The 16955-nt window shown below is 51.9% G+C and overlaps 1 protein-coding gene across 1 annotated transcript in view; it reads right to left on the bottom strand.

Moving 5' to 3' along the window:
* Window positions 1–16955, bottom strand: part of PRKDC (protein kinase, DNA-activated, catalytic subunit) — a 527347-nt gene that overhangs the window by 339527 nt on the left and 170865 nt on the right. Inside the window, exon 16 of the mRNA XM_075353287.1 lies at window positions 2020–2169. Coding sequence (XP_075209402.1) covers window positions 2020–2169 — 150 coding nt within the window. The remainder of the gene's footprint in view (window positions 1–2019; window positions 2170–16955) is intronic.

Below are 16955 nucleotides of genomic sequence, written 5' to 3'. Positions count from 1 at the left end.
CCGCTACATTGGTTCAGCTCAGTCATATTCTATACTCCGGTATAGCCACCGTTTTATATATACTTGCTCTGTTACTGGGTCTAGTTAAGAGATAGAGGGGGGCAATATTTTGCTCCAGTATCCTATAAAGTATAGCAGAGTAGTGTCCGTGTCCAGGTTAAGCTCGTGCCTATATATTATAGTGTTGCATTTAGTTGTCCTCTAAGTGATATTCACTGTCTCATATAGGGATACATGCTGCTGTGTATACACATAGGTAAAGGGTTTCTGTTCAGGTTCCTAAGTAGTTAATGGATATCACCTAAAGGGTGCCGGACTGTCTGAACCTGTATGGAATGGCAATAGGACCTGCTCCCTCTGTGTGGGGCATGGGTGAGCGTAGAGAGCGACTGCAAAGCCTGCGCGATTGTCAGAGACGCCCGTGACAGAGAATCCACCGACTGGGAGAGAGAAGTCAGCCACTCCGGGGGAGGGAGCGCATTGGGGCCCGGGGCGTCCTGTACTGCTGCAGTAGCGACGTTGACGGGGGGGCTGGCGGCGTCTGGGGCAATCTGCGTGGGCTGCGGATCAGCAACGCAAGCTGAGCAGAGGGAGGTAGCCTGGCCTTGGGAGAATTTTTCGTTGCAGGACGAGCACGCAAAATGCATTATAAAGGGGGCCTGTTTGGATCGGGAGGGCTTAGAGTTAGGCATGGCTGCTCAGGAGACTCCTACTAGGGACACTAGGGAGGAGATAGGAGGAAAGAAAAAAAAAAAAAAAAGGTAAAAGGGTCGCTGGTCCTAATCAGGAGCAGCACTCACCCAGGCCTGTGTCCTTCCCGGGTCAGCAGGGGCCTCAGAGTAGCTGGGACAGCCGCAGGAAAAAAGATGCTGTTGCTCAGCGGCCTGCCTGTGCTGAGGTGAGCCGTTTGTAGGAAAGCGCGGGCTTTTGCCTCTCTTTTTTTTTTACTGCGGGGGGGGGGGGGGGGCATGCTAAGAAGATGAGCTGGCTGTCTCTGGGCAGAAAATGCGGGGGGCGGGCCAAGGAAGACGCGCACGCAAACGGGGGGAGGAGTGCTCCGGCCCGAGGTAGGCCCGAAGCCGGGGACTAAATTAGTGAGCGGCGGCCCCCGGTGAGTGCAGACTGCTCCTGGAAAGCGTCAGGGGAGGGATGCTGGGGGGCTGTGAGGGGGACTGCAGGGCGCTCCTGCGCTGCAGTGCCAGATCCTCTGCCTGGGCCCAGGGTATAAGGAAAGAATGCTGGGGGAGGCCTGGTGCTGTGAGCGCTCCTGCGCTGCCGAGCCTGCTGACATCTTGTGCAGAGATTCCTCGCCGCCTCCACCAGAAACACCCCCTGGGATGGTACCATAGGGGTCGACGGGGAGTGTGTGCCCTTAAAAAATAAAAATGTCGGTCCCCAAGCAGCCCCTGGGGTGGTACAATGGCTCAGGAGGGGGATAGGGCCTGGCGTCTCGAGCCTCAGACAACCCTGGGGACGGTACCCTGTAGGGAAGAAGGCGAGGGTTCTCTCTGATGCAGGGACTTTAACCCTGCAGAAGAGCCAAAAAGCGTAGAATGATGAGAAGGCTGAGCGGCGCCGTATAGCACGAAAAAACGGAAAAAGCATTAGCCTAGGCTGAGGTTAGCCTAGGCTGAGGTTGGCCCACAGAGATATGGGCCCACTTCAGCCTCCTATGACACTAAGCAAAACACTGGCATAGATCCGCCTCCGGCTCGGGGTGTACACTGCCAGGGAGGAGCTAACTCTTTCTATGTTCACTTAGTGTCAGCCTCCTAGTCACAGCAGCATACACCCATGGTCCTGTGTCCCCCAATGAAAGCGACAGAGAAATAGGGTCTTATTGCGGAGAGGAAAAGGTGCAAACTGAGCCAGAATTGAATTGAGTGAAGATAATTATAATCTGTGTATAGCACTATGGAATAAGTTGTCTCTATATAGGCATCTTACTACATAAACATCTCCAACCTCCCAAAAACAAATAGCTTAATGGTTAAACCGTCCCTAAATAAAAAGACTCACCTCTTGCCCAGATTCCTGCTTTTGCAAAGATAGATCTAATTTCTCAATAATTTTGAGAATTGATTTTATAAGTTCATCATACAGCAGTCTGCTCAGAGACTTTAGTGGTGAGGTTACATGTGGCAACACTTCATCAGAATATATGGATTCCTAGAAAAATAAGGAAAAAAATATACAAAAGTGTAAACCTGCTGTCTGATACTACGCATAACATTGTTTTTTCCATTAAAAACAGACAAAAAAAGAAGGGAATTTTGTTTACTTACCGTAAATTCCTTTTCTTCTAGCTCCAATTGGGAGACCCAGACAATTGGGTGTATAGCTATGCCTCCGGAGGCCACACAAAGTATTACACTAAAAGTGTAAAGCCCCTCCCCTTCTGCCTATACACCCCCCGTGCTCACGGGCTCCTCAGTTTTGGTGCAAAAGCAAGAAGGAGGAAAAAATTCTAAATTGGTTTAAAGTAAATTCAATCCGAAGGAATATCGGAGAACTGAAACCATTCAACATGAACAACATGTGTACACAAAAAACAGGGGCGGGTGCTGGGTCTCCCAATTGGAGCTAGAAGAAGAAGGGAATTTTGTTACTTACCGTAAATTCCTTTTCTTCTAGCTCTTATTGGGAGACCCAGACGATTGGGGTATAGCTACTGCCCTCTGGAGGCCACACAAAGCACTACATCAAAAGTGCAAGGCCCCTCCCCCTCTGGCTATACCCCCCCCGTGGTATCACGGGTTCTCCAGTTTTAGTGCCAAAGCAAGAAGGAGGAAGCCAATAACTGGTTTAAACAAATTAACTCCGAATAACATCGGAGAACTGAAAAACCGTTCAACATGAACAACATGTGTACCCGCAAACAACAAAAAAACATCCCGAAGGACAACAGGGCGGGTGCTGGGTCTCCCAATAAGAGCTAGAAGAAAAGGAATTTACGGTAAGTAACAAAATTCCCTTCTTCTTCAGCGCTCTATTGGGAGACCCAGACGATTGGGACGTCCAAAAGCTGTCCCTGGGTGGGTAAAGAAATACCTCATGTTAGAGCTGCAAAACAGCCCTCCCCTACGGGGGTGTCACTGCCGCCTGCAGGACTCTTCTACCTAAGCTGGCATCCGCCGAAGCATAGGTATGCACCTGATAATGCTTGGTGAAAGTGTGCAGACTGGACCAGGTAGCTGCCTGGCACACCTGTTGAGCCGAAGCCTGGTGACGTAATGCCCAGGACGCACCCACGGCTCTGGTTGAGTGGGCTTTTAGCCCTGAAGGAACCGGAAGCCCCGCAGAACGGTAGGCCTCTAGAATTGGTTCTTTGATCCATCGAGCCAGGGTGGCTTTAGAAGCCTGCAACCCCTTGCGCGGACCAGCGACAAGGACAAAAAGTGCATCGGCACGGCGCATGGGCGCCGTGCGGGAAATGTAGATTCTGAGTGCTCTCACCAGATCTAGCAAACGTAAGTCCTTTTCATACCGGTGAACCGGATGAGGACAAAAAGAAGGCAAGGATATATCCTGATTAAGATGAAAAGAGGATACGACCTTAGGGAGAAACTCCGGAATAGGGCGCAGCACTACCTTGTCCTGGTGGAACACCAGGAAGGGAGCCTTGGATGACAGAGCTGCCAGCTCAGACACTCGCCGAAGCGATGTGATCGCAACAAGAAACGCCACTTTCTGTGACAGCCGAGAAAAAGAAACTTCCTTCAGAGGCTCGAAGGGCGGCTTCTGGAGAGCAACTAGTACCCTGTTCAGATCCCATGGATCTAACGGCCGCTTGTACGGGGGCACAATATGACAGACCCCCTGCAGGAACGTGCGCACCTTAGAAAGACGTGCTAGACGCTTCTGAAAAAACACGGATAGTGCCGAAACTTGCCCTTTAAGGGAGCTGAGCGACAAGCCCTTTTCTAACCCCGATTGCAGGAAGGAAAGAAACTTGGGCAATGCAAATGGCCAGGGAGACACTCCCTGCGCAGAGCACCAGGATAAGAAAATCTTCCACGTTCTGTGGTAGATCTTAGCCGAATTCGACTTTCTAGCTTGTCTCATTGTGGCAACGACTCCTTGAGATAATCCTGCAGATGCTAGGATCCAGGACTCAATGGCCACACAGTCAGGTTCAGGGCCGCAGAATTCTGATGGAAAAACGGCCCTTGGGACAGTAAGTCTGGTCGGTCTGGCAGTGACCACGGTCGACCGATCGTGAGATGCCACAGATCCGGATACCACGACCTCCTCGGCCAGTCTGGAGCGACGAGTATGATGCGGCTGCACTCGGATCTGATCTTGCGTAGCACTCTGGGCAAGAGCGCCAGAGGCGGAAACACGTATGGGAGCTGAAACTGCGACCAATCTTGAACCAAGGCGTCTGCCGCCAGAGCTCTTTGATCGCGCGACCTCGCCATGAATGCCGGGACCTTGTTGTTGTGCCGGGATGCCATTAGGTCGACGTCCGGCACTCCCCAGCGGCGACAGATTTCCTGAAACACGTCCGGGTGAAGGGACCATTCCCCTGCGTCCATGCCCTGGCGACTGAGGAAGTCTGCTTCCCAGTTTTCTACGCCTGGGATGTGAACCGCGGATATGGTGGATGCTCTGTCCTCCACCCACGTTAGAATGCGCCGGACTTCTTGGAAGGCTTGCCGACTGCGCGTCCCTCCTTGGTGGTTGATGTATGCCACCGCTGTGGAGTTGTCCGATTGGATTCGGATCTGCTTTCCTTCCAGCCACTGTTGGAAGGCCAGTAGAGCAAGATACACTGCCCTGATCTCCAGAACATTGATCTGAAGGGTGGACTCCTGCGGAGTCCACGTCCCCTGAGCCCTGTGGTGGAGAAATACTGCTCCCCACCCTGACAGACTCGCATCTGTCGTGACTACTGCCCAGGATGGGGGCAGGAGGGATCTTCCCTGAGACAATGAGGTGGGAAGGAGCCACCATTGTAGGGAGTCCTTGGCCGTCTGGGAAAGCGAGACTTTCCTGTCCAGGGACGTTGACTTCCCGTCCCATTGGCGGAGAATGTCCCATTGAAGTGGGCGCAGATGAAACTGCGCAAAGGGAACTGCTTCCATGGCTGCCACCATCTTCCCTAGGAAATGCATGAGGCGCCGCAAGGGATGCAACTGGCCCTGCAGGAGAGATTGCACCCCTGTCTGTAGTGACCGCTGCTTGTTCAGCGGAAGCTTCACTATCGCTGCTAGAGTATGAAACTCCATGCCAAGATACGTTAGTGATTGAGTCGGTGATAGGATCGACTTTGGAAAGTTGATGATCCATCCGAAAGACTGTAGGGTCTCCAGCGTAGCATTCAGGCTGTGCTGACATGCCTCTTGAGAGGGAGCTTTGACCAATAAATCGTCTAGGTAAGGGATCACCGAGTGTCCCTGAGAGTGCAAGACTGCTACCACCGCCGCCATGACCTTGGTGAAGACCCGTGGGGCTGTCGCCAGACCAAATGGCAGAGCTACGAACTGAAAATGGTCGTCTCCTATCACAAAACGTAGAAAACGTTGATGTTCTGTAGCAATTGGCACGTGGAGATAAGCATCTTTGATGTCTATTGAGGCAAGGAAGTCTCCTCTGGACATTGAGGCAATGACAGAACGCAGGGTTTCCATCCGGAACTTCCTGGCGTGCACATGTTTGTTGAGCCGTTTTAGGTCCAGAACAGGACGGAACGAGCCGTCCTTTTTTGGAACCACAAAGAGATTGGAGTAAAACCCTTGCCCTTGTTCCTGAGGAGGGACTGGGATCACCACTCCTTCCGCTCTTAGGGAGTCCACCGCCTGCAGCAGAGCATCTGCTCGGTCTGGATGTGGGGAGGTTCTGAAGAACCGAGCTGGAGGACGAGAATTGAACTCGATTCTGTACCCGCGAGACAAAATGTCCGTCACCCACCGGTCTTTGACCTGTGACATCCAAATGCCGGAAAAGCGGGAGAGCCTGCCCCCGACCGGCGATGCGGAGGGAGGGGGCTGGAAGTCATGAGGTAGCCGCTTTGGAAGCGGTACCTCCATTTGCTTTCTTGGGGCGCGTGTGAGCCCGCCACGAATCTGAGTTTCTTTGCGTCCTCTGAGTCCCTTTGGACGAGGTAAATGGTGTCTTGCCCGAACCTCGAAAGGACTGAAACCTCTGCTGCCACTTTTTTTGCTGAGGTTTGTTGTTCTGGGTTGTGGTAAAGAGGAGTCTTTACCCTTGGACTGCTTAATGATATCAGCCAATGGCTCGCCAAACAGTCTCTCTCTAGATAAAGGCAAACTGGTTAAACATTTTTTGGAACCAGCATCTGCTTTCCAGTCCTTTAACCACAAGGCTCTGCGCAAAACTACCGAATTGGCGGACGCCATTGAGGTGCGGCTGGTAGATTCTAGGACCGCATTGATAGCGTAAGACGCAAACGCCGACATCTGCGTGGTAAGGTGTGCCACTTGCGGCACTGCTGGATGTATGATAGCATCCACTTTTGCTAAGCCAGCTGAAATAGCCTGGAGTGCCCATACGGCTGCGAATGCCGGAGCAAACGACGCGCCGATAGCTTCATAGACAGATTTTAACCAAAGGTCCATCTGTCTGTCATTGGCATCTTTAAGTGAAGCGCCATCCTCCACTGCAACTATGGACCTAGCTGCGAGTTTGGAAATCGGGGGGTCTACCTTTGGACACTGTGTCCAGCGCTTGACCACCTCAGGGGGGAAAGGGAAACGCGTATCTTTAGATCGTTTAGAGAAACGCCTTTCTGGGTGAGCGTCGTGCTTCTGGATTGATTCTCTGAAGTCAGCGTGATCCAACAAAGCACTCAATTTACGCTTGGGATAAAGGAAACGAAACTTCTCCTGCTCCGCAGCCGCCTCTTCTGCTGAAGGGGCTGGGGGAGAAATATCCAACAGCCTATTGATGGCTGAGATAAGGTCGTTTACCATGGCATCCCCATCAGGAGTATCCAGGTTGAGAGGGGTTCCAGGAATGGATTCCTGATCACTCTCATCAGACGCATCACAGGGAGACTGATTGCGCTGAGACCCTGAGCAGTGTGATGACGTCGAGGGTCTTTCCCAGCGAGCTCGCTTAGGGTGGCTGGGGCTATCATCTGAGTCATAATCCTCGGCCTGTGAAGCCGGGGACAGAGGCCTCGCCGTGCCCAAAAACTGAGCCCCATGCATAGATTGCAAGGTTTCAAGGATTTTTGCCATAGACACAGACATATTTTCAGCAAAAACTGCAAAGTCTGTCCCTGTCACCGGGGCAGAACTTACAAGCGTCTCAGCCTGGGTCACTACCTCTCCTGACTCCGGCTGGCGAAGCAGCACCGGGTCGGAGCATTGCACACAATGGGGGTCATCGGAGCCTGCTGGTAGATTAGCCCCACATGCAGCACACGCAGTATACACAGCCCTAGCCTTGGCAGCCTTGCGTTTTGAGGATGGCATGTTGTTGCTTCCACAGAGAGATCTGGGAGATGCAGCCAGAAGCGACCTCACAGCACAAGAAATACAATATCTCTATATCCTACACAGTACACCGATACACCGTGAGGCACTAGAGGGACCAGCACAGAAAAATCGCTTACCGCCCGCTTAAAAAGCGGGTGTGTGGTCGCCAGATAGCCCCTAGTCCAGGTCTCCCAGAGCCTTGCGTCCTTCCTCCAGCCAGACTGCATGTAATGGCTGCCGGCGTCCTGAGAGAGAAGGGGGGCGGGCCCTGGGCGTTCCTGGCTAAGAGCGGGAAGCCTGCTTCCCTCTGTGCCTAGTGTGAGGGCTGGAGCATGTAAATCAGGCTCCAGCCCTCGTCGCTGCTAGCGAACAGCGTCTCTCCCCTACCCTGATTGACAGGGTGGGGGCGGGAACGAATCGGAGCTGCCGGCGTCCTAGGCCCAAAAAGCCGGGGACTTAATTTATAACCGCCGCCGCCGTAAAAGCGCGGACGGCGGATCCCCGGCGCACCACAAGTCACAGCAGCGCCGCCCGGTCCAGAGGGGGTCGGCGCTGCGTTCCCATACACAAAAAATCCCCCAGTAATCTGTAGGGACACTAACTCCAACGTTGCGGTCCCCGGCGCACTACAACACCCAGCCAGCCCGGAGTGTGTCTGTGCCTGCCGGGGACACAGAGTACCTGTATGATGCAGGGCCTGTCCCTGATCGTACTCCTGCTCCGTCTCCATCAGGTTCTAATGGGTCTGTGGATGGAGCCCGGCGTCAGAGCTGAGAGGCCGGCAGGATCCCACTTCCACAGAGCCCTACAAGGGGATGTGGAAGGAAAACAGCATGTCAGGCTCCAGCCCTGTACCAGCAATAGGTACCTCAACCTTACTACACCATCCAGGGGTGAGAAGGGAGCATGCTGGGGACACTATATGTGTCCTCTTTTCTTCCATCCGAAATAGTCAGCAGCTACTGCTGACTAAAATCTGTGGAGCTATGCATGGAATGTCTGACCTCCTTCGCACACAAAGCTAAAACTGGAGAACCCGTGATACCACGGGGGGGGGTATAGCCAGAGGGGGAGGGGCCTTGCACTTTTGATGTAGTGCTTTGTGTGGCCTCCAGAGGGCAGTAGCTATACCCCAATCGTCTGGGTCTCCCAATAGAGCGCTGAAGAAAAGGAATTTACGGTAAGTAAACAAAATTCCCTTCTTCTTTGTCGCTCCATTGGGAGACCCAGACAATTGGGACGTCCAAAAGCAGTCCCTGGGTGGGTAAATAATACCTCATAATAGAGCCGCAACCGGCTCCGTCCTACAGGTGGGCAACCGCCGCCTGAAGGACTCGCCTACCTAGGCTGGCATCTGCCGAAGCATAGGTATGCACCTGATAGTGTTTCGTGAAAGTGTGCAGGCTCGACCAGGTAGCCGCCTGACACACCTGCTGAGCCGTAGCCTGGTGCCGCAAAGCCCAGGACGCTCCCACGGCCCTGGTAGAATGGGCCTTCAGCCCTGAGGGAACCGGAAGCCCCGAGGAACGATAAGCCTCGAGAATTGGTTCCTTGATGCACCGAGCCAGGGTTGATTTGGAAGCTTGTGTCCCTTTACGCTGGCCAGCGACAAGGACAAAGAGTGCATCCGAGCGGCGCAGGGGCGCCGTACGAGAAATGTAGAGTCTGAGTGCTCTCACCAGATCTAACAAGTGCAAATCCTTTTCACATTGGTGAACTGGATGAGGACAAAAAGAGGGTAAGGAGATATCCTGATTGAGATGAAAGGGGGATACCACCTTAGGGAGAAAGTCCGGAACCGGACGCAGAACCACCTTGTCCTGGTGAAACACCAGGAAAGGGGCTTTGCATGACAGCGCTGCTAGCTCAGACACTCTCCGAAGTGAAGTGACTGCTACTAGGAAAACCACCTTCTGCGAAAGGCGTGAGAGAGAGATATCCCTCATTGGCTCGAACGGTGGTTTCTGAAGAACCATCAGCACCCTGTTCAGATCCCAGGGTTCTAATGGACGCTTGTAAGGAGAGACGATGTGACAAACCCCCTGCAGGAACGTGCGTACCTGTGGAAGTCTGGCTAGGCGCTTCTGAAAAAAGACAGAGAGCGCAGAGACTTTTCCCTTAAGGGAGCCGAGCGACAAACCCTTTTCCAATCCGGATTGAAGGAAGGACAGAAAAGTGGGCAAGGTAAACGGCCAGGGAGAAAAACCCTGAGCAGAGCACCACGACAGGAATATTTTCCACGTCCTGTGGTAGATCTTGGCGGACGTTGGTTTCCTAGCCTGTCTCATAGTGGCAATGACCTCTTGAGATAATCCTGAAGACGCTAGGATCCAGGACTCAATGGCCACACAGTCAGGTTGAGGGCCGCAGAATTCAGATGGAAAAACGGCCCTTGAGACAGCAAGTCTGGTCGGTCTGGTAGTGCCCACGGTTGGCCGACCGTGAGATGCCACAGATCCGGGTACCACGACCTCCTCGGCCAGTCTGGAGCAACGAGGATGGCGCGGCGGCAGTCGGCCCTGATCTTGCGTAACACTCTGGGCAACAGTGCCAGAGGAGGGAACACATAAGGGAGTTGAAACTGCGACCAATCCTGAACTAAGGCATCTGCCGCCAGAGCTCTGTGATCTTGAGACCGTGCCATGAATGTCGGGACCTTGTTGTTGTGCCGGGACGCCATTAGGTCGACGTCCGGCATTCCCCAGCGGCAACAGATCTCCTGAAACACGTCCGGGTGAAGGGACCATTCCCCTGCGTCCATGCCCTGGCGACTGAGAAAGTCTGCTTCCCAGTTTTCTACGCCCGGGATGTGAACTGCGGATATGGTGGAGGCTGTGGCTTCCACCCACAGCAGAATCCGCCGAACTTCCTGGAAGACTTGCCGACTACGTGTCTCGCCTTGGTGGTTGATGTATGCCACCGCTGTGGAGTTGTCCGACTGAATTCGGATCTGCTTGCCTTCCAGCCACGGCTGGAACGCCTTTAGGGCAAGATACACTGCCCTTATCTCTAGAACATTGATCTGAAGGGAGGACTCTGTCTGAGTCCAAGTCCACTGAGCCCTGTGGTGGAGAAAGACCGCTCCCCACCCTGACAGGCTCGCGTCCGTCGTGACCACCGCCCAGGATGAGGGCAGGAAGGATTTCCCCTTCGACAGAGAAGTGGGGCGGAGCCACCACTGAAGGGAAGCTTTGGCTGCCCGAGAAAGGGAGACGTTCCTGTCGAGGGACGTCGACTTCCTGTCCCATTTGCGGAGAATGTCCCATTGAAGAGGGCGCAGATGAAACTGCGCAAAAGGAACTCCCTCCATTGCTGCCACCATCTTCCCTAGGAAGTGCATGAGGCGCCTCAGGGGGTGTGACTAACCATGAAGGAGAGATTGCACCCCTGTCTGTAGTGAACGCTGTTTGTTCAGCGGAAGCTTCACTATCGCTGAGAGAGTATGAAACTCCATGCCAAGATATGTCAGTGATTGGGCCGGTGTCAGATTTGACTTTGGAAAATTGATGATCCACCCGAAACTCTGGAGAGTTTCCAGAGCAATGTTCAGGCTGTGTTGGCATGCCCCTTGAGAGGGTGCCTTGACAAGGAGATCGTCTAAGTAAGGGATCACCGAGTGTCCCTGAGAGTGTAGGATTGCCACCACTGTTGCCATGACCTTGGTGAAGACCCGTGGGGCTGTCGCCAGGCCAAAAGGCAGTGCCACGAACTGAAGGTGTTCGTCCCCTAAGGCGAAGCGCAGGAAGCGCTGATGCTCTGGTGCAATCGGTACGTGGAGATAAGCATCTTTGATGTCTATTGATGCCAGGAAATCTCCTTGGGACATTGAGGCGATGACGGAGCGGAGCGATTCCATCCGGAACCGCCTGGTTTTCACATGCTTGTTGAGCAGTTTTAGGTCCAGAACGGGACGGAAGGATCCGTCCTTTTTTGGCACCACGAACAAGTTGGAGTAAAAACCGTGACCCCGTTGCTGAAGAGGAACAGGGATCACCACTCCTTCCGCCTTCAGGGTGCCCACCGCCTGCATAAGAGCCTCGGCTCTGTCAGGGGGCGGAGATGTTCTGAAGAAACGAATCGGAGGACGAGAGCTGAACTCTATCCTGTAACCGTGAGATAGAATGTCTCTCACCCATCGGTCTTTTACTTGTGGCAGCCAGGTGTCGCAAAAGCGGGAGAGCCTGCCACCGACCGAGGATGCGGTTTGAGGAGGCCGAAAGTCATGAGGAGGCCGCTTTGGGAGCGGTTCCTCCGGCGGTCTTTTTAGGACGTGACTTAGACCGCCATGCATCGGAGTTCCTCTGACCTTTCTGAGGCCTTTTGGACGAGGAAAATTGAGACCTGCCCGCGGTCCGAAAGGACCGAAACCTCGATTGTACCTTCCGTGGTTGAGGTCTGTTTGGTTTGGACTGGGGTAAGGATGAATCCTTTCCCTTGGATTGTTTAATGATTTCATCCAATCGCTCACCAAACAAGCGGTCGCCAGACAATGGCAAACCGGTTAAGAACTTTTTGGAAGCAGAGTCTGCCTTCCATTCACGTAGCCACATGGCCCTGCGGAGTACCACCGAATTGGCGGATGCCACCGCCGTACGGCTCGCCGAGTCCAGGATAGCATTAATGGCGTAGGACGCAAACGCCGACGCCTGATTGGTTAAGGACACCACTTGCGGGGCAGATGTACGTGTTACTGCATTAATCTGCGCCTGACAAGCTGAGATAGCTTGGAGCGCCCATACGGCTGCGAATGCTGGAGCAAAAGACGCGCCTATAGCTTCATAGATGGATTTCAACCATAGTTCCATCTGTCTGTCAGTGGCATCTTTGAGTGAAGCCCCATCTTCCACTGCAACTATGGATCTAGCCGCCAGTCTGGAGATTGGAGGATCCACCTTAGGACACTGAGTCCAGCCCTTAACAACCTCGGGGGGGAAGGGATAACGTGTGTCCTTAAGGCGCTTGGAAAAACGCTTGTCTGGACAGTCTCGGTTTTTCTGGATTGCCTCTCTGAAGTCAGAGTGATCCAGAAACATATTTAATGTACGCTTTGGAAACCTGAAACGGAATTTCTCCTGAGAAGCAGACTCCTCAATTGGGGGAGCTGGGGGAGAAATATCCAACACCTGATTGATGGTCGCTATAAGGTCATTCACTACTGCGTCACCTTCAGGTGTATCTAGGTTGAGAGCGGCTTCAGGATCAGAATCCTGATCTGATACCTCCGCTTCATCCTCCAGAGAGTCCCCCTGCTGGGACCCTGAACAGTGTGATGAAGTGGAGGGAATTTCCCAGCGACCCCGCTTGGGCGGCCTGGGACTGCGGTCCGTGTCAGAGACCTCACCATGTGACCTATGGGTTACCCCAGGGGCACTTTGCTGTTCCAAATGAGGGGGACCAGGGGTCAAGGATTGGACAGTGCCCGGGGCCTGAATCACCGGTCTGGACTGCAATGCTTCCAGTATTTTAGCAGACCATTTATCCATACTCTCAGACAGTTTGTCAGCAAAGGCTGCAAACTCCGTCCCTGTCACCTGGACAGTGGTAGCAGGTGGTTCCACCTGGGCCACCTGTAGCAGAGGCTCCGGCTGAGTAAGTGCCACAGGGGCCGAGCATTGCACACAATGAGGGTCAGTGGAACCTGCCGGTAGTACAGCTGTACAAGAGGTACAGGTTGCAAAGTACGCCTGTGCTTTGGCACCCTTGCTTTTTGCGGATGACATGTCTCCTCTGAGAACAACCAGGAGGGTATATAGCCAAAAATCAACAGAGCGACCGTACAGTGCAAATGTATAGCCTATAAGCCTATATATATATATATACACTTCGGTACTCAGTGGGGCCAGCACCACAGGTGCTGCTTACCGACCGCTGAGAGCGGTTGTGTGATCACCAGATTCCCTGCCTGGGTCTCCCTGTGTTGTCTCTCCTCTCCAGCGTCTGAATCGCTGACAGGAATGGCTGCCGGCGTTCTGTGGGGAGGAGGGGACCGTGGGCGTGCCCAAGAAAAGTGCGGGAATCTAGTGCCCCAGTGTACTGAGTGAGGAGGGAGGAGGATACTAATGTATGCTCCAGCCCTCGGCGCTGACGATCTGTGCAGCGTCCCGCCCTTCCCCTGACTGGCAGGCCTGTGGGCGGGAATAAACGACACTAGGCCGCAGAAGCCGGGGACTAAAGTTATAAGCGCGGCCGGCAATAAGCGCGGCAGCGCGGTAGTCCCCCGGCGCACTAACACCTCCAGCAGTGCTGGAAAGTGTCTGGCACAAGCGCTCCATGCGCGATAGTCCCCGGCGCACTAACACACCCAGCAGTGCTGGAAAGTGTATGGCACAAGCGCTCCATGCGCGATAGTCCCCGGCGCACTAACACACCCAGCAGTGCTGCAATGTGTATGGCACCAGCGCTCCATGTGCTGTCCCCACGGGGACACAGAGTACCTCACAGTAGCAGGGCCTTGTCCCTGACGATACCCGGCTCCTATCCAGCAGATTCCCAGGGGCTGCGGAGGGAGCACGGTCCCAGTGCCTGGAGACCGATCCGGAACCCACTTCACCCAGAGCCCATTAAGGGATGGGGAAGGAAAACAGCATGTGGCTCCTGCCTGTGTACCCGCAATGGGTACCTCAACCTTAACAACACCGCCGACAAAGTGGGGTGAGAAGGGAGCATGCTGGGGGCCCTGTTATGGGCCCTCTTTTCTTCCATCCGACCTAGTCAGCAGCTGCTGCTGACTAAGCTGTGGAGCTATGCGTGGATGTCTGCCTCCTTCGCACAAAGCATAAAAACTGAGGAGCCCGTGAGCACGGGGGGTGTATAGGCAGAAGGGGAGGGGCTTTACACTTTTAGTGTAATACTTTGTGTGGCCTCCGGAGGCATAGCTATACACCCAATTGTCTGGGTCTCCCAATGGAGCGACAAAGAAAATTATATATATATATATTTTTTTTATTTTTAATCCATACTGGAAAGTTATTGAATAAACTCTCCAGACGTCCAAGATTCCAAGTAAGGTGAAGTGAAGGACATGCAGGATATAACACAATGATAACACGTAAAGAGGGTTTTATTTGGGGGTATCAGACTATAGAGGTCAGAATACAAAGGTACGTCACAATTTTAAGATTTATATTTTTAAAATATTTGGAAAACCATATATCCTTTCCTTTACACTTTAGAAATACTTGCTACTCTGTGTTGGTATAGATTATAAAATCCCAATAAAGATACATTAAAAGGGAACCTGTCACCAGATTTGGTCCCTATAACCTGCAGCCACCACTAGTGGGCTCTGATATACAGCATTCTAACATGCTGTATATAAGAGCCCAGGCCACTGTAGAACGTAAAAAAAAAATAAATAAAAAATCACACTAGCCGGTATTGAGGTCCCACGCAGGCGCACTACAATACTTTGATCTGACCTCAATGCCGGCTAGTGTGGATGACGTAGGACGTGTCATGCACCCAGGCCACAGAAGGAGGACAAAGATGGCCAAGAGAGGAGGCGCCGATACTGGAGAACGGAGACACCCATCTGACCAGTCTGCACCGCACCGCCCCTTAGGTGAGTATTATAAAGAGATTTTTATGTTCTACACAGCGGCCTGGGCTCTTATATACAGCATGTTAGAATGCTGTATATAAGAGTCCGGTGGTGGTGGCTGCAGGTTATAGGGGCCAAATCTGGTGACAGGTTTTCTTTAACGTTTGTGGGAGTCACAGAAAAAAATTAGAGACGTTCATTAAGTCAGAATACTTTTTCAAAGCACTGCAAAAAAACAGCTTCTTCTTGAACTCATGGGTCACTCGACACCATGCAAACTCATCATGGTCAAAGCAAGACAGAATGCCAGCTGATTGAAGTAACAAAGTAAAGCCACTATTAAAAGTATAAGGAGAGGGGGGAAAGGGAGTCAAATGAAAAAGAAGGGGCAAATAGTGCTGCAGCTTCTAAAAGTGAGTCATCTCACTTCTGTGGATTCACCTCGCCACAAGAATCAGCCAGGATTAAAGGGCCGTATACGACCAATAACTTATAGGGACGTCATTGGTCATGAAGGGGTTAATAAAGTTGTCAAATATTTGGACAACTCCTTTTCATTCCCCATGTGTGCCCGCATAAAAATAACTAAGCCTATATACTCGCCTCCGGGGCCAGCGTGGTTCCAGGCTTCACGTAACATTGTTATAACTACATAGACAACCTCTTTACCACCTGGCGATTTTCCACTTTAGTTTTTTTCCTCCCTTTCTTCCAAGAGCCATAACTTTATTTTTTTTCCAATTAATATTGTCATAAGAGGGCTTATTTTTTTGCGGGACGAGTTGTACTTTTGAATGAAATCATTAGTTTTAACATATAGTGTACTGGAAAACAGGAAAAAAATTCCAAGTGTGGTGAAATTACAAAAAAAAGTGCGAATGCATGATTGTTTTTTGATTTATGTTCACAATATGGTAAAGTTGACCTGGGATTATGATGTCCCAGGTCGGTACAAGTTTCTAGATACAAAACATGTATAATTTTACTTTTATCTAAGGGGTGAAAAGCTCATCAAAGGACATAGTCAAAATAAGTTCACAGAAAAAAACTCACCAAAAATAATGCCAACAGCCAAGAAAATGGTCAGATAATGGCAAAAGCACATGCAAAAACTGCACACTAATAGGATCTAATATAGGGCGTCAGCTTTGCACATATCTGTGTGACTGACGCCCTATATTAGATCCTATTAGTGTGCAGTTTTATGCCGGCAACCTCCCCCTCCTGACATATTAGGCTGGGAGTGGTTGTTTTATAGGCATTTTGCACCTATGAGATTCCAACCTTTATCATGGGGGGCCGCATGCATCTTGCATGTGCTTTTGCCATTATCTGACCATTTTCTTGGCTGTTGGCATTATTTTTGGTGATTTTTTTTCTGTGAACTTATCTAAGGGGTGAAGAAAAAATGTAGAAGTTGGTCAAAGAAAAAAAAAAGAGAATTTTGTTTACTTACCGTAAATTCTTTTTCTTATAGTTCCGACATGGGAGACCCAGACCATGGGGTGTATAGCTTCTGCCTCCGGAGGACACACAAAGTACTACACTCAAACGTGTAGCTCCTCCCTCCGGGCTATATACACCCCCTGGATGACAATCTAACCAGTTCAGTGCAAAAGCTGAAGGAGGACATCCACCCATAAGTAGAGATAGAGTAAAACTCGGAAAAACCGGAACCTCTGTCTACAACAACAGCCGGTGAAACACACGGAACAAGAACTGCCAACAGGCAACAGGGAGGGTGCTGGGTCTCCCATGTCGGAACTATAAGAAAAAGAATTTACGGTAAGTAAACAAAATTCTCTTTTTCTTCATCGTTCCTTATGGGAGACCCAGACCATGGGACGTCTCAAAGCAGTCCATGGGTGGGAAATAAACAAAACTGAGAAGTAGGCAAAACCTAACTTCACAAATGGGCGACAGCCGCCTGAAGGATGCGTCTGCCCAAGCTCGCATCTGCCGAAGCATGA

This window comes from Anomaloglossus baeobatrachus, chromosome 6 (assembly GCF_048569485.1).
Source record: "Anomaloglossus baeobatrachus isolate aAnoBae1 chromosome 6, aAnoBae1.hap1, whole genome shotgun sequence".
Taxonomy (NCBI): domain Eukaryota; kingdom Metazoa; phylum Chordata; class Amphibia; order Anura; family Aromobatidae; genus Anomaloglossus; species Anomaloglossus baeobatrachus.
The sequence above is the reverse complement of the archived record's forward strand: the minus strand, read 5'-3'. Positions and strand labels throughout refer to the sequence as shown.